The sequence below is a fragment of the Pelophylax lessonae genome, assembly GCF_965119305.1.
Source record: "Pelophylax lessonae genome assembly, chromosome: 9".
In the NCBI taxonomy this organism is placed as follows: domain Eukaryota; kingdom Metazoa; phylum Chordata; class Amphibia; order Anura; family Ranidae; genus Pelophylax; species Pelophylax lessonae.
In genome coordinates this window covers 78,422,053-78,446,075 of record NC_138776.1, presented here as the reverse complement: position 1 = coordinate 78,446,075, position 24,023 = coordinate 78,422,053, and the positions used below count along the sequence as shown (strand labels likewise).

Below are 24,023 nucleotides of genomic sequence, written 5' to 3'. Positions count from 1 at the left end.
CAAAATTAATATTGAGCAGAATTAGGTTCAGCACACCACAACAATCCCAGTTTTTCATGTGGCCCCTTGGTAAAATAATTGCTCACCCCTGCTATATAAGGGCAAACCCACTTTGGGTTAATTTTGTTTTCTGTTTGCTAACCCCTGGTGTATTTTATGAGTCACTCAACTAGACTTTTTGTGTGCAGTTCTCCAGCACTCCTCAGTCACACGCAGCGGTGGTGGCTCATGAACTTGGCCACATCCTTGGAATGGGTCATGATGATTCCACGTGTCCAGGGGCCTACATCATGCACAGTTCAGACATGTAAGTATTTATGGTAATGTATGAGAAGCCATGACACTTTAACTTTTCATTCAAAGTTGGTTGAGCTGGGTGGTGCTACTAGAGCCACCCATGGCTTGAATTACAGGCAATTGAGCAGTGTTTGGGTAGCATAAGTTAGTATTTCCCTATAATAAAAAAAAAAAAGTTGAGGAGCGAAATATCAAATTTTAAAGTTGAACTTGTAAATTATCATGGATAAATCAATTTGTGTCATATTTAATACAAAATAAATAGGAATATAAAAGAAAAATTGTCTGATGTTCTCCTATCAGCCAGAGTTTCTTACTGCCTTAGAAACCAGTCAGCTTTTAAGCGCAATGTTTTAAGCCCATTTTTTTTTTTTTTTTTAAAGAAATAATGAACAAACTTGGTATATAAGAGGCAGTATACACTGTTTCCATTGTCCATCACACTCTGCTATGGCATGAACTTTTCTTTTTCAGAGGTGCCAAAACATTCAGTACCTGCAGTGCAAATGACTTTGAGGCATTAATCCAGAGAGGTGGGGGAAAATGCCTTCTTAATCCTCCAAACCCCAGCCAAGTTTTCAGCATCCCAGTCTGTGGGAACAACCTAGTGGAAAAAGGAGAAGAATGCGACTGTGGATCACCGCAGGTAAAGTGCAATGTCTGCATTTCATACTGAACCACATTTCTGGTGAGGCTAAGTGTACATGGTTGCTTGCAGCCCCACCTCTCCCTTAAAACACTTTTGTTAAAATACATAGAAGTAGGGGTTACATGGGGGATAGATAAAACAAATAGCGGGACAATGTAAAGAATTGATGTTCCTTCAATAAAATAACTTTTCTCTGTCCCTGCAGACTGAAAACATGAATACACAGTCCTGTTGTCTAGACCATGGGGCTCCAAACTTTCTAAACAAAGGGCCAGTTTACTGTCCTTCATACTACAGGGGGCCGAACTATGACAATTGGTAGTAGAAAATGTCTCAGGTTTAGTGATTAGTGCGAGTATAAAAAAACTATATAGCGCCTGTGATCAGCAGGAGGAGGAATAGTGTCCCATCATTGGTATTACTGGAAGGAATAATGCCCCATTGGTGGTATCAGTGGGAGAAATAGTGTCCCATCATTGGTATTACTGGAAGGAATAATGCCCCATTGGTGGTATCAGTGGGAGAAATAGTGTCCCATCATTGGTATCAGTGGGAGAAATAATGCCTCATATCAGTGAGAGGATCTGTGCTCCAAAGGCCAGATGAGAGCAAGCAAAGGGTCACATTGGGCCCGTGGGCTGCGGAATGGAGACCGCTGGTCTAGGTGTTGCAGGGCAAGGCTCATGCAGTCAGCTTTTCTTTCAAATTACCCATTAGTTGTGTTCCATGTTAGTTAATGAATATCTTTAGGTTGTACATGAACATGAAGCTTTATAACTCATAGTCAATGAAAGAGAAATGGTAATAAATAAATTTGATCTGTCTCATTTATAATTTTTTTATGTTGCGTTAGGAAATTATGTTACATAATAAAATCTAATTTTATTAACAGTAATTATATTTTTCAATATATACGTTCTAATTTAAAGTTTTTTTCAGTAGGATCAAGTCATATGTTTTTGTTTTTTTTTCATTGTGTACTTATTCATTACCTGGATTTGCAGTTGTGACTATATTGACTGTGAGTTAGAGTGTTTTTTTTTTTTCTAAGTTACATATGATACATATGATGTGGATGATATTAATGCCAGATTGTAATTTTATTTATATTGTTTTTATACTCTTATTTTTGTAGTCCCAATGAAGGGGTATTGTTTGGTCCCTAAATATGTTGGCTCGATCAGCATTTGTTTAATTCGATTTTGGAATAAAGCTTCATCTGGATGTTGAATTAATCCAGCATGGCACATCAGGCTTGATTTTATTCAGTTACAGCCAGGAGGGTAATGGAGATCCTTGGCATGGCGAAACAGCCTGCCCTTAATCTAGATACCTTTACCAATTACCATTTTCATTTGTATAACAAATGGTAAATCCTAAGCACAGGTCCCAAAATTCTTTCATGTTTGGGAGTCTTTCATACAAACCCTGCCTACTGATAATCCATAGTACAATCTTATCAATATACTCAATGTTATCAATGCAGACTAGTTAGTAATGATTCCCTGATTGATATGTTACCCCCTGCCTAAACAAAATATTATACTGAAATGTCCTTTTCCACTTTTACAGCTGTGAGACCGACCGCTGTCTACTTAAAGCATGTTGTTTATTGGGTACTACAAGACTCGATATCAATAATTTAACTTTATGGTATCAAATCAATGTTCTCTTTGTATTGTCTTGTTGCCCAAATTTTCTGGCCACTGTCAACTGCATTCTAATACTAATATAATAATAAAATGGTCAGTTCTAAGGCCCCAGTGCCTCCACTCCATTTTCTACAAAACGTGACCAAAGGAGAGACATTCTAAGCGCCGGTTCACACTACCGCGACGCTACTTCCCGGGGCGACCTCCGAGATCGCGGTGCGAGCAGCGCGCCCTGCGACCTCGGAGCGGCCGCCACGGACTTCATAACATTGAAGTCTATGGCGGTCGCCTCCTGGTCGCCCCAAAGAAGCTCCGGACCCTTTTTCTAGGTCGGAGCGACTTGTGTCGCTCCTATTAGAACGGGTCCACAGCTTCCCTATGGGAGGCGACCTGCGGCGACCTGTGAGGCGACCAGGTCGCCTCACAGGTCGCCCTAGTGTGAACCGAGGCTAACCCTTTCCTCCAAAAAAATGTTTGGAGTTGGGCTTTCTGCTTTGTAGGAAAAATTGTAACAATTAGAATAATTTTTACATCTTTTTTCTGTAGGAGTGCAAGAACCCATGCTGCAATGCTGCTACCTGCACGCTAACTAGTGGGTCACAGTGTGCCCAAGGATTGTGCTGTGAAAACTGCAAGGTAAAACCAAAGTTTATTCCTGTACTGCATATATATATATATATACTGTATATATATATATATATATATATATATATATATATATATATATATGAGAGAGAGAGAGAGTGGTCAGCAGAAAAAGGAATAGTGCACCATGATTGGTATTAGTGGAAAGAATAGTACCCCATGGGTGGTATCATCAGAAGGGAATGGAGCCCCATCACTGGTATTAGTGTAAGGAATAGTGCCCCATTGGTGGTATCAGAGGGAAGAATAGTGCCTGCATTGATCAATTCTGCTCAATGCAGATCAACGCACCGGATGTAAACATGCCCTAAGAGGCAAAATTGGAGAACCTGGAGCATTTTGGCACATTGGCTTGCTTCCATTTGCTGTATTGTTACCCATACTGTAAATATTTGGTGGGTGCAGAGGGTAAATGCAAAAAAGGACTCCAGGCTAAAAGCCCTATTTTGTGGGAAATGCATGTCGTGTGGAACAGCGAGTCCTTCACTGGAGGCAACAATTTGTCATTTGTAAATGGTGAAGGACCAAAGACTGTTAAATGTACTGAATTAATAATATACAGTATTTGAATTTTACCTCTAAAGATTTGAAAATCCAGACACGTATAGATGCAGCTCAATCTGACCACTGTGGGTCAGCATAGATTTTTAGCAGAACATTAGATAGGGCCATAATAGTATTTAAGCCACAAATGATTGGTAATTTGCTGTTTGATTAATACATTCCTTTGAAAAAACTATTGCATAACCTTTATCACTTTAATTCTAGACTGAAAAATTATCTTGGTTAGAGTTGTAACACTTACAGTATCTCACAAAAGTGAGTACACCCCTCACATTTTTGTAAATATTTTATTACCTTTTCATGTGATAACACTGAAGAAATTAAACTTTAGTACAATGTAAAGTAGTGAGTGTACAGCTTGTATAACAGTGTAAATTTGGTGTTCCCTCAAAAACACTCGGCCATTAATGTCTAAACTGCTGGCAACAAAAGTGAGTACACCCCTAAGTGAAAATGTCCAAATTGGGCCCAAAGTGTCAATATTTTCTGTGGCCACCATTATTTTCTAACACTGCCTTAACCCTCTTGGGTATGGAGTTCACTAGAGCTTCATAGGTTGCCACTGAAGTCCTCTTCCACTTCTCCATGATGACATCATGGAGCTGGTGGATGTTAGAGATTTTTCGCTCCTCCACCTTCCATTTGAGGATGCCCCACAGATGCTCAATAGGGTTTAGGTCTGGAGACATGCTTGACCAGTCCATCACCTTTACCCTCAACTTCTTTAGCAAGGCAGCGGTCGTCTTGGAGGTGTGTTTGGGGTCGTTATCATGTTGGAATACTACCCTACAGCCCAGTCTCCGAAGGGAGGGGATCATGCTCTGCTTCATTATGTACATGATTGCATTCATGGTTCCCACAATGAACTGTAGCTCCCCAGTGCCGGCAGCACTCATGCAGCCCCAGACCATGACACTCCCACCACCATGCTTGACTGTAGGCAAGACACACTTGTCTTTGTACTCCTCACCTGGTTGCTGCCACACACGCTTGACACCATCTGAACTAATTAAGTTTATCTTGGTCTCATCAGACCACAGGACATAGTTCCATTGATCCATGTCCTTAGTCTGCTTGTCTTCAGCAAACTGTTTGCGGGCTTTCTTGTGCATCATCTTTAGAAGAGGCTTCCTTCTGGGATGACAGCCATGCAGACCAAATAGATGCATTGTGCCACGTATGGTCTGTGCACTGACAGGCTGACCCCTTCAAACTCTGCAGCAATGCTGGCAGCACTCCTACGTTATTTCCCAAAGACAACCTCTGGATATGACGCTGAGCATGTGCACACAACTTCTTTTGTCGACCATGGTGAGGCATGTTCTGAGTGGAACTTGTCCTGTTAAAGCGCTGTATGGCCTTGGCCACCGTGCTGCAGCTCAGTTTCAGGGTCTTGGCAATCTTTTTATAGCCTAGACCATCTTTATGTAGAGCAACAATTCTTTTTTCAGATCCTAAGAGAGTTCTTTGCCATGAGATGACATGTTGAACTTCCAGTGACCAGTATGAGAGAGTGTGAGTTATAACACCAAATTTAACACACCTGCTCCCCATTCACACCTGAGACCTTGTGTTGAGTTGTTTTGAGGGGACAACAAATGTACCCCTTTATGCAAGCTGTACACTCACTACTTTACATTGTAGCAAAGTGTCATTTCTTCAGTGTTGTCACTGGTAGAATAAAATATTTACAAAAATGTGAGGGGTGTACTCGCTTTTGTGAGATACTGTATGTGGTGTGTGTTTGTGTGCATGATGATGATGATCTACTTTGTTGTTTCATTTTATTCTTTTACTTACAATTTTAGTTTATGGTGGCTGGCAAACCTTGCCGTTCCAAGGCTAACGAATGTGACCTACCGGAGTTTTGCAATGGAACCAATGCCTTGTGCCCTATGGATTTTTATGCAATGAATGGCTACAACTGTAATAGTGGCCAGTCTTACTGCTATGGCGGCGTTTGCCAGACCTATAATGCACAGTGCCAGGCTTTGCTTGGACCAGGTAAGTCCATTATTCCTTGCTTTGCTAAAAAGTTATGTGATGTTTTCTTTCCATAGTAGGTAAAAAAAACTGTAACCTTTTATAAAGCTGCCAGTGATATCACCTACACAGGAAATAAAACCCAGACTTTGAAAAACTCGCATACATGCTATTTAACAGAGTGCTCATACTCACAAAACCACTAAAGCATTTGTTTTGTGTAGAGTGAAATATACTTAGTTTACCCTGTCATCAGCTGTCCCTCCCATCTTCTATGTGTCCCTACTACAACCTGAGATTGTGTAGACCAGCTGGTGTCCTCTACTGAGCATGCTCATGGATCAGTTTCCTTCTAAGCCCTTCATTTCCTTTTTTTTTTCATCTGAGCAGCCCACACAACTATAAAGTCACACAAGTGGGTGTATACACAGTGGTAAATTACACTCCCCTCCTATCCTCCTCTTCCATGTCCTCCTATTGCTGGATGCACTATGGAGGCAGGATATAGTATGCTGATTGATTACATTCACAAGGAAACTCACAAAAAAGCTTTGTTTTAATACAAAATGGTAATAATTATGTCAAATGTAATTGCTAATACATGTAAAGTAAAAAAATAGCCTTAGGTGCAGATGCCATCTGAACAAAATGAAAGCTGAGTCAAAAAGCGTGAATGGCTATTCGCCGCCCCAAATCGACTTTGCATTGTGGGAAGTCTCTTTCCCACACCTAGAACCCAACACTGTGTATTGTATGTAGCTTAAGCTACATGCAGTTTATACAGTGCTTGGAGACACGACAGCACTTAGTGAAGGAAATAGTTCATTTGGACCACTTAAAGTGATAGGAAACATATGGTGCTTTTCCACTGCATGGAACCCTACCGGTTCGGCACGCTTTTGTGCTTTTTCCACTGCAGGTACCGCATGGTATAGGGTCGGAACAGTTCGGTACGGTACGGTATAGGTTTGCTTTTCCACTGCATGGAACTGAACGGTACGGTACGGTACGGCTCTGAAAAAACAGTACCTACTCGATTGTGGTTCCAACAGGTACCAAACTGGTACCATATCCCACAATCCTTTGCATGCAGTCACTACTAGCCACTGATTGGTCAGAGAATCCCACCCACCCCGTTGTTATCCCACCCACTTAACTTAGTACTACTTTAGTGGAAAAGCAAACCTATACCGTACCGAACCGTTCCGACACTATACCATGCGGTACCAGCAGTGGAAAAGCAAACCGGGCCAAGCAGGGCCGAGTAGAGCCAAGCCGGTACTTGCAGTGGAAAAGTGCCATTAGAAATCAGTTTTAAGTGTTACTTAGGTGCAGCAGAGAACTGTCAGGTCTCCTGCTCTGCCAGACAGGGCTATGCTGTGTGGCAGAGCTGTGTATATCTTAGGATTGGATGGACAGTAATACAAATCCTCTGACAGGTAATACAGTTCTTGTATATGTATATTATCTGTGTATTTAACTGTTTGCCTGGAGTTCAGCTTTAATTCATCCTATTCATCATGCCCACAGAAAGTAGTCTGTCCACTGCTAGAAATCAACTGAACCCAATGATGTGAGTTTGCCGCCGAGTCTACCTGATAACAAAGACTGTCATCTGAGCTCTATGGCTCATGCACTGCTTTCAAAAATGTACTTTAAAAGTAGTTTTAAACCTCAGACGTGAAATCTATACAAAGAATATCCCTCTATAGTGTGTATTTGTCTCAATTTGGAGCACTAATTGTAATTTCTGTCTGTTGCCTCATTCCTCTGCTATCAGCATGAATCACTTCATACAAGTTTTCTTGACACCAAGAGAAAAATGGGGACAGGGGAGGGGTCTCCAACTGATTGACAGCTCTGTTCCTGTTCCTGTGTGCTGTGTGAAGGGGGTGTGTCTCTTCCCTCCAATCATCTCTCAAAGTTTTCCCCACTGAGCCCTGCAGTGTGAAATTTCAGCTTCTCACCATTTTTTTTGAACAGCTTAGACATTCTTTATAAATTCTTGACTTTGAATGAATGCAGAGAAGAGAAGACTGCAGATAGACAATTACAACTTATGCAGTGTAGTGTACTGTAGTGTATCGCCTGTGGCCAGTCACTTCTTTGGGTATATAGAAAGATTTTCAACCACTTTAACACAAGCAGCATTCATTGCCTTTGATGGGAATGAAAAAATGTTTCCCAAGACTCTGAGAATGTCATGTTGGAAGTCACTTCTTCTGTTGTAAATCAATGTCATTGCCTTCTGTACAGGTACAACAAAAGCACCGGATGTCTGTTTTCAGTATATAAATGTAATAGGATCAATGTTCGGAAATTGTGGCAATGTGAATGGAAATTACAAGAAATGTTTGATTGCGTAAGTAACAAAAGAAAATCTTACATCATACATGATCTTATACCTGCCAACAATTACAACAAGCAACGCATATGTCTAGCGGTAGTTAGTCACATTCAGCTGGACTTCCTCTGTAATGTTGAAGATGTTCTGTAGCTTATCCAAGCCACTTCTTCAGTTCAAGGAATACCTGTATTTTGGGCCTTTGTCCCTGGAAACACAGGGCCCAAAATAAAAGTATTACTTGGTACAGTGCTCAGCCCTGTCCATCCCCAGTGTACTTCAGCCAGTTACAGACTGCAGGCAGCAGAACTGGACACTGGACACGTGTCTTCTGGGTGCATTGAAAAACTGGGTTTGGGGGCACAGGGGCTAGATAAGCATAAACAAACATGAGTTTTCCCAGCACATTGACCAGCTGGCCTTCAAAAAAAAAAAAATAATAATAATTGTCAATCAATTTTAATCAAAAACAGGTTTTAGCTGTACAACATTTGCAATTATATATGGAAGCCACACTGCCTCACCACAACCCCTCTGTAAAGTGAAATCATAAATTAATCTTTAATGAGTATGTAATTCATATTCCTGAATCCTGATATGTGCCTTCTATACCATGTACTTGTATGGGAAAGTATCCTGTTCTCTTTGTATTGCTTCCTTTGTGTGAAATCCCTGGCGTTCCTGCCAGTCTCTCTGCTTTCCAATTAAAAACTGACCACACGAAGCATGAGAGCACATCATGGTCAGGTCTCTAGGTATGCTGGGAACTTGGTGTGCTTTCCTCCAATGATCAGACTTATCCTGACACACACACACATCCTCCCCCACCCCCGCACAGCCATTCACTGGGAAGAACAATGTGCTACTGCTTCTCCTCCCCCAGTTTTCTGAGCTCCTTATGCAGCTGAGAGTAGAAAATATGCGATAACTTATAAAAAAAAAAAGGAAAAAAAAGATATTTATGATGTTTTTTGCTTTAAAGCTGACCTCCAGGTTTCCGATGATTTTAAATAGTTTGTTAGAATTAAACTGGTACAAACAAAACAATTTATTTTACTAACAGATGTTCCTGAAGGGCATGCACCTAGCTCAGCTTTACCTGGCCTTCACATACAGCCAGGTTTCAACCTCTACATGCAGGTTGCAGGATGTCACAGCTTGTTCAGCCCAAATCAATACTGTCACATGCACGGATGGTGGCCTGAGGCCTACTCTTCTCATCCTTCTGGCCCCTGGACATAGACTTTAAGCATGCTTAGGCTTAGGGGATCACATGGGTCCAGAATGGTACTCTGGAATTGCGGACAGCAAGATCTTGGACACTTGAAATGCAATTACAACACTGACATCAGACCAGGTGTCAGAAGCACCTTGGGCTGTTTCATGTGTGGGCAACAGTTCGATCAACAAAATATCACAGACCAAGCACATTCACAATGGCTTCACCACAGTCCTGCACAATCACAGGTCAGTTACTGTTTGAAATTGAACCCCTATGTTTTACCTGGGGATGCAACACTAATAATTCAAAGAAAAAGTGACCGCACTCAGAGGAATTTGAAGAATGAAGTGTTTAATCCCCCATAGGATATAATACAAACAGTGCTTCACATAGACACAGTGTCTATGTGAAGCACTGTTTGTATTATATCATATGGGGGATTAAACACTTCATTCTTCAAATTCCTCTGAGTGCGGTCATTTTTTCTTTGAATTATTGGACCTTTGGATGACGGATCCGACCTGCACGTGAGCACCTTTCCTCGCCTGAGCGGCCCTCCTCCTCCTATCTACATTGTTTCTCCGTGGATGCAACACTAGCCCTCTCCATGGCAACAACCAAGCACGAGCTCCAAAAAGGCTGCTCTACATGGTGTGCTTCTCACTTTTCACAACTTCTACAGTCCCGCACTTTCTTCTTGCACAGCAGCTAATTAGATAGCTCCCTCTAACCTGAGGCCCACTTCTTTTTGTGATTCCTTGGCCTGGGGCTCACCTTTTTGAAGTTGCAACACTTGATCCTGCCAACTGCGCCAAGTGTAGGGTAGACATCCAGCTCAGTTGCATGTGGTCTGCAAATTCAGCCAGGTTTCAGTCTCTGCATGCAAGTTGCAGGATATTATACAGGTTACTCAGCCCAAACCAATACTGTCATGTGCACAGATGGTGGCCTGAGGTCTAGTCTTCCCTTCCTCCTGGTCCCTACATAGTTAAACTTCACCATAGAATTCATGCACCTGGTCCACACTATGACTTCTAGTGCCCAAATGACCAGGATTGCACCAATAGGCACACCTTACTCCTCTTCCCAGGAATTGGCTGTATAACACTTTACGCCATAGAATTATCACATAAAGGCTTCTTGCTGCAATCAAAGTTCTTTACTGGCAAAAATAAACAAATAAAGCATAACAGTCAAAATATTGGCATTAACACTCCCCAAATAATGGCTTGAAATAAATGTGTCTAGGCATTGGATCACTTGTGACTTCTCAAAGATTTGATCTTATTTGGCTTCCTATCCCTTGGCTGCAAGCTCCTATTGCTGCCCAGTTTTTCCCAAAGGCAGGACAAAAGGAAACGCCAGTTTACTCTCTTTCAGTGTTTACTTTCACCTTCTCTTTCAGGCCCAGAAGGGGAGAGCATGAGCACCCTCAGCAGACCGTCCTTCTTTCTCTTATTGCCAGTTAGACAAGCCCTGGGCCCAAGCTTCAGCAACCTTGTATAGCAAAGATATGCAAACTGTGGCCCTCCAGCTGTTGCAGAACTACAAGTCCCATGAGGCATTGCAAGACTCTGTCAGCCACAAGCATGACACACCCAGAGGCAGAGGCATGATGGAATTTGTGGTTTTGCAACCGCTGGAGGGCCACCGTTTGCATATCCCTGTTATATAGGGACACCCAAAAATCACTCCACCTGGAGGAGGAGCAACAATTTGGAGGATTTCTACCCATTTACAAGCCAGATGGGAGTACTGTATAAACAGAAATTTGCATCAGCTACATGTAGTATATGTGTAAGGGTCTTTCATTGGGTGGCAGTTCCTACAAAACTGACTCAGCTGTTCTGCTTCTTCTTCAATGGAATTTTCACCTACCTGTTAGGGAGATCCTCTGTCATATTGTGTCCCACTCTTCCTGGCCTGAAGCCCACCTCCTCCATATTTCCTGGCCTTAAGCTTTTTACCCAGAATAAAGGAAGCGTCCAGTCCAGTTGCATTTCAAACACTTTACTGCACAACTTCACTCCATCACAACTCTTAAAGAGGACCTTCAGTTTACTATAGTTTCAGTACAAGCAGCATTACTCAACTGACTAACAGAAGTTCACAGTGCAGAACACTTTTCTTCCTTCTTATACAGTGGTTCCTCAAGTGCAGAACACTAAAATACTTTATCATACTTTACTATTGCAACTTCCTTAGATGTTACAGTCTGGAGTGCTTCTCCTTAGGCCCCAAGACCAGTCTAAACCAAGCCCCAGGACAAACTAAGTGGGGTGGTCAGGGGTGGCAATGTTTCTTTTTTTGTCCCCAATGTGTCCTCACTGACCACCCTGGCACCTCGGCCGCGCCAAAGGGGCTTTCTCAAGTCCAGCACAGCACTACCATTTTAGCTGATCAGGGTTGTCCAGCTCCCATTACCCCCAAAACGATGAAACCCCACCCACAGCTGGCAGGTAAAGGGCACTCCACCCACTGCATCGCTAAGAAAGGGTAACAATGAAAGGCCAACATAAAATCCTGTGTTCAGGCAGTGGTATTGGGACTTCCCTTCCCGGAACAAACCTGAGTGGGGCTGAGTGCTGCACAGTCATTCAGAGGAAGCTTTGTGTTTTATGAATCAATACAAGGCTTCCTCTGATTGTCTGAGGTGGAAATTGTGACATCATCCAGCCGCATCCCCACCTCAGCCAAGCAGAAGGGGCCTTGTATTAAAAAAAAAAAAAACTTTGCTCAGCCCATCTCAATTCTGTTATTTACTGTAAGTCAACTATAGCTGTGGCTATTAATTCCAACTACTATAAGAGAGAGGTGTAATCCAGATCTGGACCTTTTAAGTAAAGATATTTTATGGCAACAACATTTTTTAAATGGGGTAGGGAGGTGCAGGTTTATTTTTTTTTTTTATTAGTATTTTTTTTTTTATATATACTACAGTATGTTTAATCAATCATTTTGGTGTTTCAAACTGAAATTGACCTCTAGCATAATGTGTTTTTGGCATAGTCTTTGTTCCTTGCCAATTTAGATTAGGTTACTGATCAGAGCCTATAAAATAATTTGTGGAAGCCGAGTCGGCGGTCACCTAGAAAAATGGAAATACATGGGGCAACTCCCTGAGTTTTTGATTGATTTTTGATTATGATTGACTGCTAGACATGAGCACTATCCATGGAAGGGGGTCACATGCTCCCCTATACCTAAAAGCACCAATATAGAGCAAAGAGTGATGGGGGAGCTGATAAGGTGAGGTGGTAATCTTTGTGACGACTCTATCTTTATGCTCTGAATTAGCAAGGTAACACTATCAAGAGGAATTCCAGGTATGGATATTTTATACAGAATTACATTGGTCCAGCTTTGACTACTGTAACTATTGTGACAGGAAGTCAGGTAAATCTGTGGATGTTGTCACAGACAGGAGATACATTTCTGCTTGGTTTAGACAATTCACCAATTACTATAGGGTATCGGCTGCAGAGGTAGCCAGCAGGAAGGTGTAAAGAAGTTGAAAACCCTTCAGCTATTCAGAATGAGGAAATTAAGGCCTCTATAATTTGTCCAGAGGAAGTCTATTGATTGCTGCCTCCTGACGCTGTGTGGGTAGAGGAGGACAGTCAGATGTGTGCCTCCTGATGCTGTGTGAGCATGGGAGAGGAATGCCTCCTGAAGCGATGTGCGCTGAGGAGGGTAAAGGGACTGAAGACTTCTCAAGGGGAGGTCATGGATTGTTTCTATGTGAAGATAAACCAATGGACATTTTCTGTGTGAAGAGAAAATAAATGAACTATTTCTATGTGAAGAGAAAAACAAATGGATGTTTTTTATGTGAAGAGAAAAGGAACATTTTCTGTGTGAAAAGAAAATAAATGGACTATTGATGGTCTGCTGTAGGATCAGCCAAGTCTGCCCAACAGTAGGTTGGGGACAGACTCCTTAGATAGGTTCCTGTGTGTGAGAAGGTAGCCGCCCACAGTGGCAAGGGTTTATTTTATTTTATGTTTATTTTGAAGTTGTGATGATGTTTTTGATGCTTGCACTTGTGTGAAGAAAATTGCAAGAATAAACCAAACTGTTGTTTTCAACCACTTCTCGGCTATCTCCCTGTGTAACGAACCCCCCCAAAGGGTCATCCACACCCGCCACCGAGCTAATCCTCTCACACTATGTATACTGTTTACCATACGAATAGTCACAAACACAAAAAACCTTCTGCGTTTGAAGTGGGGCCCGCACAATGTAAATAGGCTATACTTCGATCTTGGCTTGTATGGATGCACCTTGTCTTGCTGCCCTCTTAAGACTGGGGGAGTCTGCACAACTGAAACCACAAAGAGAAAGAGAGGGCGCACAGACATAGTACAACGTCATCCAATCCACACTGCATCATATCATGTGGTGGGAGGAGATGAAGATGCAATAGGCTAATGCATTTTGAGAACTAGCTTCTTCTTCAGAGCAACAAGGAAGAGGTTAGTCCTTGAAATGCATTAGCCTATTGGATCTTTATCTCCTTCCACCACGTTATGATGCAGTGTGGATTGGATGACGTGTACTATGTAATGAGCTGAATACATTTGTTATCTTGTGAGTGTGCACACTCTCTTTCTCTTTGTGGTGTTGATAATATTTACCATACCTGGCTGATGACCTTGGGAGCTGTAAAATACTACAGTAGATACCACTACTTGCTTCAAGGTCCTGTGCTGTGGAGTGGCAATGGCTGGCCTGATGCATAGTGAAAACAGGAGGTGGGCTGCTTGGCACAGGCACCATTAGGAGAATGCTTTGCATTTTCTGAATGAATGCAAAACATTTTCTGATTGGATGAAGTGGAGAACATGATGTCACTGTCCCACCTCTCCACCTCCATTCATTCAGTAAATGCAAGCCATTCTCTGAATGGTGCCAGTGGTTTCTGTATCAGTAAGCAGAAGTGCAGTCACTTGGTGCGGGACCTATAAGCAAGTGGAGATCACTGGAGTAGCAATGTCTTCTTCAGTGATTTTCAACTTCCAGGGGCATTGGCCAGGTATGGTAAATACATAGTAAATTGGTTTAAGCTGGACCAATGTTACTATGTTTAATATAGTCGTGCCTGGAATTATTCCTTAACATTATCTAAGAAATTAAAATAAATAAATAATTATTTTACTGCAATATTCAAAAGGGTTGATTTTCAAGAGCCATGTAATAGTTGTCTTCTGTGTTCTCTCCACAGGGACAGTCTGTGTGGAAAACTGCAGTGTACAGGAACTTTTAATAAAAGCTTGCCTAGCAGCATCATTATTTTCAATGTGGGAGATGTGCAATGTACTGGGGTAGACTTCAACCTAGGTACTGATGTACCTGACCCGGGACTGGTACATCAGGGGACGGCCTGTGGGAAGGACATGGTAATTGGCCTTTGTAATTTTTCTATGTTTTCTGTTATCTGTGTTTTTCTAATTTTGCATTGTTGTTGTAGAAGTAAAGAGGAGCTAGCTTTCCTCTCCTCCCAGCTTGCTCACAACTCATAACTTCCTTTCTGACTCACAGCATTATCCCTGTACCAGGTCCCCACACCTCCCACTCATAGGGCAACCCTCCCATGTCACCTCACCTTCCACTCACAAGATATCCCTCCTATGTTACCTCACCTGCTATCTCACAGGGCACCCCACTCGTGTCACCACCTTCCACTCTCAGGGAATCCTTCCTATGTCACCTCACCTTCCACTCACAAGATTTCTCTCCTATGTCAGCTCACCTTCCACGAACAGGGCATCCCTCTCATGTCACCTCACCTTCCACTCTCAGGGCATCTCTCTTATGTCACCTCACCTTCCACTCACAGAGCATCCCTCTTGTATCACCCCACCTTCCACTCTCAGGGCATCTCTCTTATGTCTCTTCACCATCCACTCACAAGATATCCCTCCTATGTCACCTCACCTTCCACTCACAGGGCATCCCTCTTGTGTCACCTCATCTTCCACTCACAGGGCATTCCTCCTATGTCACCTCACCTCCCGCTCACGGGGCATCCTTCTTATGTCACCTCACCTCCCGCTCACAGGGCATCCCTCCTATGTCACCTCACTTTCCACTCACAGGGCATCCCTCTTGTGTCACCTCATCTTCCACTCACAGGGCATCCCTCTCGTGTCACCTCATCTTCCACTCACAGGGCATTCCTCCCATGTCACCTCACCTTCCACTCACAGGGCATCCCTCCTATGTCACCTCATCTTCCACTCACAGGGCATCCCTCTCGTGTCACCTCATCTTCCACTCACAGGGCATTCCTCCCATGTCACCTCACCTTCCACTCACAGGGCATCCCTTCTTATGTCACCTCACCTTCCATTTACAGGGCATCCCTCTCGTGTCACCTCACCTTCCACTCACAGGGCATCCCTCCTTAACCACCTGAACCCTTTCCTACTTCACAGAACATCTCTCAGGTCACTTCACCACCTTTACATCCCTCTTCTTCTCTACCCCTCACTATCTGCACCCTAAACTCCAAAGACTTAACCGCTTCAAAAATGTGTAGTTTTCTATCATTAAAAAAAAAAAAAAAAAAGAATGGAAATCTACAATAAAACTGGCCATAGATGCCTACAGGCTAAACAAAAAAATCGATGATATTCCACCATCCAAACAAGCAAAGTGGATGGAGGAATTCCCCCCGCCGGGACATTGTTTTGTTGACAGCAGCAGTCTCCGCTGTCATAATACACTCATCAGCAGCTGCAGCTGCTAATCAACAAACTTTTTCCTGCATGTTCCTTCAACAAAAGTTGTTCTAACTATTGACTTCTGTTGAATAGAGACAGCCACAGACAAATTGAAATTCGTCTGGTCCTTATTGACCCATGTGAATTTTGATCTGGTTTTGGCCAGCTGAAAACTGTACAAGAAAATTGTGTAAAAGTTGTATAGTGTGTAGCCAGCTTAAAGGTTTTGGCCTCATGTACACAGGACATCAAAACCACCATTTTCGTAGGCATTTTACTTTATTTTCTGCTCCTAAATTCTCCTTAATATTAGCCTATGTTTTCATGCACACATAGGCATTTATAGACATTACAAGGTAGGAGGCAGAAAAAACTCATCACTTGCGCATTCAGAAGAGGAGCATTTGGGGAAAAAAAAAAAAAAGCAAATGTGCATTAATGCTACACGTGTTTGGGCATGTTTGTGCTAGGGTTGCCACCTCATCCCATTAAACCAGGACACACATTAATTACACAGGTTCTGTGGCTGATTAAGGTGGTAATTAAACTCACTTAGTGCCTTATGTGCATTTTATTAGCCTCAGAACCTGTATAGTTAATATGTGTCCTGGTTTAAAGGGATGATGTGGCAACCCTAGTTCGTGGACTTGTGTGCTAATGCTTTCTAATGGGCATAATAAACTAGTTAGTAATGTGAGTGTTCCCGTGCTCTGTGCTAAGTAAAGGTTAAATTTGTAATTAGACTGCTGCCAGGTGAAAGGTGTGGTGTCCTCTGAAAATTAGAAGTGTGAGATCCCAGCGCTGTCTGTGCTCTACTCAATATGTACATGAAAGAAAAGAAGGAGGAGCAAACACCTAGTGCATTACCCATGATCACCTAAAAATGTTTTAATAAAATGCCAAAAACATACTCACAGACATGAAGAGTAAAATCGCATTACAAGAGTCCACCACATGTGGAATGGAACATGTCCCTGTAGATAGGACTGCTAACATGTTTCGGAAGTCAAGCTCCCTTCTTCAGAGCTCTGAAGAAGGGAGCTTGAAGAAGGGAGCTTGACTCCCGAAACGTGTTAGCAGTCCTATCTACAGGGACATGTTTCATTCCACATGTGGTGGACTCTTGTAATGCGATTTTACTCTTCATGTCTGTGAGTATGTTTTTGGCATTTTAATAAAACATTTTTAGGTGATCACGGGGAATGCACCAGGTGTTTGCACCTTCTTCTTTGTCTACTCAATATGTGTTATAACCAAACAATCCAAGAAAAACTCAAAATATATATAAAAGTGTAAACATCCAATTCTATGAAATTTTGGGTGATGGCGTATATCCCCCAACGTTACCTACTATGGGTATGGTTCAATTTAATTTATGAAAAACTGTTTAACAGTGCTGATAATACATCCATAAACAAAGAAATCACAATAGTATGAATATAAAAGAAGTTCATAAAGTGCTGTATATCTTCTGTTCCAAGGTATGTTTAAAAGTGCAATCCGTGCAGTAACATTGAATGACAATGGTGAGGGTGCTGTGCTCCCCTTCCTTTTGTGCCCTCACTCACCGACTCCCATAAAAAATATTGCTTGTAGTAAGAATCCTAGTGGTTTCTGTCAGATGGTTTCTCAGCTGTTCCTCGTATCTCCCCAGGTTGTACGTTATCATAGGGGGAAGATTAAAAGATCATGGCATAATACCATTTTACATTTAATAAGCTTTTAATAATATAAAATACGCACTCACAAAATGTTTTCTTGTTGAAAGCATGAAAAATATACCGCAATGGCCGTGGTTTGGATTTGCCTTCCAATACCAGGATTTGACGTCACTGGAAGTCCCGTCACCTAATGCATTTTGCTCAACCCTGAAAGCATCATCAGAGGTGACCACTGATAACGCTTTCAGGGTGGAGCGAAATGCATTAAGGTAACAGGACTTCCGGTGACGTCAAATCCTGGTATTGGAAGGCAAATCCAAACCACGGCCATTGCGGTATATTTTTCATGCTTTCAACAAGAATACATTTTGTGAGTGCGCATTTTTATTTTCAGGTACTTATATAGCGCTGTCAATTTACACAGCGCTTTACATATTGTAAGCTGGGGAACAGGTAGCAGGTGCAAAGCTCCCTGGGATGAGCAGTCTTTTAGGCACAGATACCAAGTCCACTGAGGGAGTGACAAACAGTGCGGTGTTTATTGGTGCTATATACAAGTTTATAAACAGGTGCTGTACAGTGCTTTCATGAAAACAAGCAGGAATAATAATAATAAACAAAAGCCTAGCCGTGTCCCGGCGCTTACTACACACAATGCAGTCCCTAACTAACACAGACTGAGCAAGCCTACAGCTTGTCATTTTCCAAAGACACACACTGACAGTGTTACCAACCTTCTGCTCTCCTAGACAAACGTTGTCTGTGTTCCCAGGCTGAGAGAGAACTGCTGTCTGTCTCAGGTGAGATTAAATTGGCCTGGTGAAGAGGGCCAAGATCCAAACTGGATCATGGCTCAGAGATCCCTAAAGGTATACGAGAGATGCCTGGGTGATGTATAAACCCCGAACAGGACTTTTCCTGGCTCTCTCTGGGACACTCTGTTACAATATGCATTGTACATTCACATCAGCCCCTACCCTCAAGGAGCTTACAATCTAAGGCTCACATACATACATACACATACTAGGGCCAATTAACCTTCCAGCATGTCTTTAGAGTGTGGGAGGAAACAGGAGTAAACCCACACAGGCACAGGGAGAACATGCAAACTCCAGGCAGATAATGTCATGGTTGGGATTCGAACCAGCAACCCTTTTACTGGTAGGTGAAAGTGCTAACCACCGCACCACTGTGTCGCTTTTTAAATTTAAAATGGTATTAGGCCATGATCTTTTATTCTGCCTCCTATGATAACATACAACCTGGGGAGATACAAGGAACAGCTGAGAAACCCTCTAACAGAAACCCCTAGGATTCTTACTACAAGTGATATTCTTTATGGGAGTTGGTGAGTGAGGGCACAAGAGGAAGGGGAGCATGGCACCTTCACCATTGTCATTAAGTGTTATTGCACGGATTGCACTTTTAACCACTTTCAGACCGGAGGATTTGCCTGCTCAATGACCAGGCCCTCTTTTGTGATTCGTGCGAAGCTGTACCCAAACGAAATTGACATCCTTTTTTTCCCACATATAGAGCTTTCTTTTGGTGGTATTTGATCACCTGTGCGATTTTTCTTTTCTGCGCGATAAACAAAAAAGAGTGACAATTTTGAAAAAAAAAACAATATTTTTCTCAAAAAAAATTTAAAAATCTAAATTTTTTAACATTTTGGGCCAATTTTTTTCTGCTACATATTTTTGGTAAAAAAAAATCGCAATAAGCGTATTTTGATTGGTTTGCGCAAAAGTCATTGCGTTTACTAACTACGGGAAAGATTTGTGTAATTTTTATTGTTTTTTTTTTTTTTTTTACATCTGCTGTGGCTGGACGTAAAGTGGTTAAAACATACCTTGGCACAGAAGATATACAGCACTTTATGAACTCATTTTATATTCATATTATTGTGATTTTTTTTTTTTTCGTTAATGGATGTATTATCAGCACTGTTAAACAGTTTTTCATATATGAAATTGAACCATACCCATAGCAGGTAAAGTTGGGGATATAGGAAACAAGAGGGGGATATACACCATCATAACAGGTGCACACACCGCTCATGCCGACTAGGAAGGCTCCAAATAACTTGACTGTCCGTTGGTTCAATAAAGACAGTTCAGTTCAGACAGTGATTGGATTTCCCACTTCTAATTTTCAGAATAAATTTATATTTTAGCCAATATAATCCATTAATGCCAAACCCTAGTGCTAATATAGAAAAGTATATGGGTGGCTGCAAACAAATTAGGTTCCCAAAACTACAAAAATTCTATATAGTGACAAATATCTTGTTGAGCCCCCCTCTATTTGGTAATCTTAATTTCCCTTCAACTGTGTTAATTTACAAAAACTCTGTGATAATCAAATAAACCAAAACCATAACCATGTGGAAATATCATTATAAGTCATATAGTCCTCTTTCCACACAATACATCAACATAAAGCTGGCTACTACACGTTATAAAATTTCCTTGTACAACTTTCCTTTAGATTTACTAAAACCATATAATATGAGGGCAAACCTAAACTATTTCAAACTGCATGCAATCAGACAGGCCCTTGTACAACATAGTTGAAGGTAAATCTAAAGGAAATTGAACAAAACAAATAGTATAATGTGTAGCCAGCTTTACACAAGAATGCAATGTTCTAACTTCTGTGTTTCTGCTGACAAATTTTAATTCCTGTGTTCCTGATTAGGCCTGCGTCAACAATCAATGTGTGAATGCCACTGGATTGGGATTCAACTGTGACATCAAAGGGAAATGTAATGACCATGGGGTGAGTATGGTGTGGTTTTGTCAGCTAATACTATCTGCTGTGTCCTAGTATTGTTGCTATTTTTGCTGTAATTGTGAGCAGAGTCATGTCCATTCTACAAGCCAGCTTCTTCCACAATGCCGTACAATGAGCCAACACACAGGGATTATAATGATCATATAAAGTACATGTTTACATGGAGCAACGGGAGTGACAACCCTGCAGGTAGAATGATGTATATACATGTAGCATAAGTTAGGCATAGTTTTTACCTATTAAAGAGGTTGTATATTTTTTAGAAAATATGAAACATGTTACACTTACCTGCTCTTAGCAATTGTTTTGCACAGACCAGCCTTGATCCTCTTCTTCTGGAGTGCCTCGGCGGCGCTCCAGGCCCCTCCTATTCATCGGGTTCCCCCATGGAAAGCCACATTACCATGCGGGCTCGCTCCTGAGTCCCGCTGCTGCGTCCATTGACACAGACAGCGGGACTCGGCCCTGCTCCCGCTCTCATGTCACTGGATTGGGTTGACAGCAGTGGGAGGCAATGGCTCCCACTGCTATCAATCTGTCCAATGAGGATAGAGACAGTGGCTGGAGCCGCTGCGTTAGTGCACATCGCTGGATCGGATCGGGCTCAGGTAAGAAAAATAGGGGGGGGGGAGCTGCGGCACAGAAGGCTTTTCTTCTTAATGCATAAAATGCATTAGGGGAAAAACCTTGAGGCTTTACAAACACAATAAAGCCTCCCTTGTGTAGAATGCAAGTTAATCACTAGGGGGAGAACCTCTGGGGGAATGGAGGATGGAAAAGATTCTGGAGGTAGATGACAGACTCAGCAATGGCAGGCAGACTATTAACATACACTAAAAGGGTATTTACTCAGGAGATAAGACTATAATTCTACAACTTTACAAAACTCTGGTTTGGCCTCATCTTGACTTGACTGAGTATACTGTCCAGTTCTGGTCATCCATCCTCAGGAAGGATGTGCTGGAATTGGAGAGAGTCCAGAGAAGGGCAACAAAGCTAATAATGGGGCTGGTGGACCTCAGTTATGAGGAACGGCTACAAACATTAAACTTGTTCTCCCTGAAGAAAAGACATTTAAGACGAGATTGGATCGCAATATACAAACATCTAAATGGTGATTATAGCATAGGGAAAAAAATATTCAGACTCAGATCACTTAAGAAGATGCACAACCACTCAGTAAGGGTTATATAGTTTGAACCTAAACTGTGTAAAAGGTTCTTTACGGTTAGAGTGAAATGTGGAACTCCCTTCCACAGCTGGTGGTGTCAGTGGGGAAGTGGTAATTAATTCAAAAAACTTTTGGATTGGCATCTTAGCGAACACAATATACAAGGATACGGGAAATGGTAGTGACAAACACACACAGAGGTTGAATTGGATAGTCTGGTATTTTTATTTAAACTTACCAACTAATTTTAGCTGACATCCTCTTTATTTCACATCAGGTGTGCGATAACACCGGGAACTGTTACTGCGATGATGGCTGGGCCCCTCCTTATTGTGACAAGGCAGGCTACGGTGGAAGTATTAATAGTGGGCCTACTCATATTGGTAAGTAAGGCTGACATAGACAGGCCATGGTGTCAGTGAGAGCAATGTAGTGTTTGCACAAAAGCTTCAGGTGTTTATAAAGGCAAACATTTTTTAACCTTAAAGTGATATTAAAGGTTTTCTTTAAAAAAAAAAAAAAAAATACCAAACATATTATACTTACCTGCTCTGTGCAGTGGTTTTGCACAGAGCAGCCTGGATCCTCAGGTCCCTTGCTGGCATTCTTGGCCTGCCTCTTCTGCTGAGTGCCCCCAGAGTAAGCAGTTTGCAATAGGGGCCCCCAAACATGCTCGTTCCCGAGCCACAGGTCTGCGTGTACATTTAAATACAGAGCTGTGGCTCAGCTCCGCCCCCTCCCTCTCCTCATTGGCTCACTGGCTGGGATTAGGATAAGCAGAGAAAGGCGCTTCTAAATGCAGGTTGTCAGCAATTTTCTTAAAATAGCCATCTTGCTCCACCAGACCATCAGTTCCTGCAGCTCCTGGCCCGCACAGTGACAGGGAATACCATCTCAGGAGGACTTTATACATTGATGAGCCTGTTTACTCTGTAATTCTGTTAGTGTTTTTAACTGTTTCCTTTTAATAAAATTGCTGACATACTGCGCTTAGAAGCCCTTTTCTCTGAATATCTTTGTATATCCAGAGCCTGCTTCTCTCCTGCAAGTGCTGCTCGAGTGCCTGTCAGCTTGCTATCCTGCTACCTTGGATGATCCTTAATAAATATAGCACCTGGAGGACCCTTCTATTAGAAGCGCTCCTACTTACCATTCTCTTGGCTGTGATTGACAACAGTGGGAGCCAATGGTTCCTACGGCTGTCTCAGCCAATGAGGAGGGAGAGTCCCCGCAGAGCAAAGGCTCTCGTGGACATCATTGGTTCGAGATGAGGCTAAGGTAAATATTTGGGGGGGCTGCTGCACAGAGGAGGTTTTTTCCCTTCATGCATAGACTTTCAGCCTTTATAACCACTTTAAGGCATTCTCTGCATTAAGGTTAAAAAAACTTTTAAAAGGTGCTTCCCCTAGCACCCACATAAACTTGTACCTGAGCCTGATCTTAATCCAGTGCTTTGCCCATCTGCTGCAGCTCTTCTCTGCTCTTGCTATTCTCACAGGAGACTTGGCAGTTGTGGGAATCAGTTGCTCCTGCTGCTATCAGTCCAATCCTGTGAAAGGGGGGCAAGACTGAACTGCACTGTGTGTATCATTAGATGCACACAGTCTAGCTCAAGAAGGGGAGGAGCCAAGATTGCTGGCAGGAAATCCCAGAAGAGAAGGTTCAGGGCCGCTGAACCATTGCACAGAGCAGGTAAGTCAAGCGTTTTTTAATTTCATAAAAAGAAGCTTTACAACCGCTTTCATTTCCTTTGCTCTACAGAAAAATAAAATATTGGCCTTAAAGTGCAATTAAAGGGAACATTTATTTTTGGATAGAGTGGAGTGTCTGTGACCCAGTTAGGGAGACTCACCCTCTCTAGTTGTCTGAGAGTGAAAGTAAAAGAAAATACAAAATTTTGGGTTGTCACCAGAATAAGAGTCGAGGGGAATTCTTCCAATGGGGACACTAGTTCTGGTGACCCTAATGACAAGCAAGGATTTCCTCACTTTCCAGAGATTTCCCATCACTTTCTGTCTTGGTCATGGGACAGGAAGTGAAGAGAAATCTCCCCAATGGGATACATATGGCATATACAAAATTGACATGGGTTATAATAAATTCATTACTTATCTTAAGTAAAAAAAAAAGTTTTGCCTTTAGTTCTAATTAAGGTTGCTCAATAAGCATTGAAATGCAGTCCTAGTCTTCATTCACAATATTCTTTATTGATTGATGGAAGTGACTGCACATTATACTAGGCTTTAAACCTACCTAATTGATTGTACGGTATATGAAGGGTTGGGGAAAAGAGTGAACATATCATTTGTGCACA

General features: G+C 42.1%; 1 protein-coding gene across 1 annotated transcript in view; it reads left to right on the top strand.

Annotated features, from left to right (window-relative positions):
* The window catches only part of LOC309563568 (disintegrin and metalloproteinase domain-containing protein 9-like), a 100,748-nt gene that overhangs the window by 62,429 nt on the left and 14,296 nt on the right, over positions 1-24,023 (top strand). The window contains exons 11-18 of the mRNA XM_082268032.1: positions 189-307; positions 772-943; positions 3,145-3,234; positions 5,616-5,811; positions 8,047-8,152; positions 14,581-14,755; positions 20,443-20,523; positions 21,987-22,092. Coding sequence (XP_082124158.1) covers positions 189-307; positions 772-943; positions 3,145-3,234; positions 5,616-5,811; positions 8,047-8,152; positions 14,581-14,755; positions 20,443-20,523; positions 21,987-22,092 — 1,045 coding nt within the window. The remainder of the gene's footprint in view (positions 1-188; positions 308-771; positions 944-3,144; positions 3,235-5,615; positions 5,812-8,046; positions 8,153-14,580; positions 14,756-20,442; positions 20,524-21,986; positions 22,093-24,023) is intronic.